This window comes from Phaethon lepturus, unplaced genomic scaffold, assembly GCF_000687285.1.
Source record: "Phaethon lepturus isolate BGI_N335 unplaced genomic scaffold, ASM68728v1 scaffold34064, whole genome shotgun sequence".
In the NCBI taxonomy this organism is placed as follows: domain Eukaryota; kingdom Metazoa; phylum Chordata; class Aves; order Phaethontiformes; family Phaethontidae; genus Phaethon; species Phaethon lepturus.
In genome coordinates, this window is record NW_010537598.1 from 726 (window position 1) to 981 (window position 256).

A 256-nucleotide genomic window follows, 5' to 3' on the forward strand; every position below is an offset into this window, starting at 1 on the left:
GGTCCCCCCAGAGGCTCTCCCCGGCCTCTCCTTCTCCGCTGCAGGTGTCTCCATCCTCATGGAGCCCATTCTGAAGTACATCCCGCTGGCCGTGCTCTTCGGCATCTTCCTCTACATGGGCGTCACCTCCCTCTTCGGCATCCAGCTCTTCGACCGCATCCTGCTCTTGCTGATGCCACCCAAGTACCACCCCAGCGAGCCCTACGTCACCCGGGTGAGTGAGCCTTGTGTCACCCGGCCGGGTGGCTCTGGGCTT

General features: G+C 63.7%; 1 protein-coding gene across 1 annotated transcript in view; it reads left to right on the forward strand.

Moving 5' to 3' along the window:
- The window catches only part of LOC104620346 (band 3 anion transport protein-like), a 1,170-nt gene that overhangs the window by 307 nt on the left and 607 nt on the right, over positions 1-256 (forward strand). Inside the window, exon 2 of the mRNA XM_010286535.1 lies at positions 45-214. Coding sequence (XP_010284837.1) covers positions 45-214 — 170 coding nt within the window. The remainder of the gene's footprint in view (positions 1-44; positions 215-256) is intronic.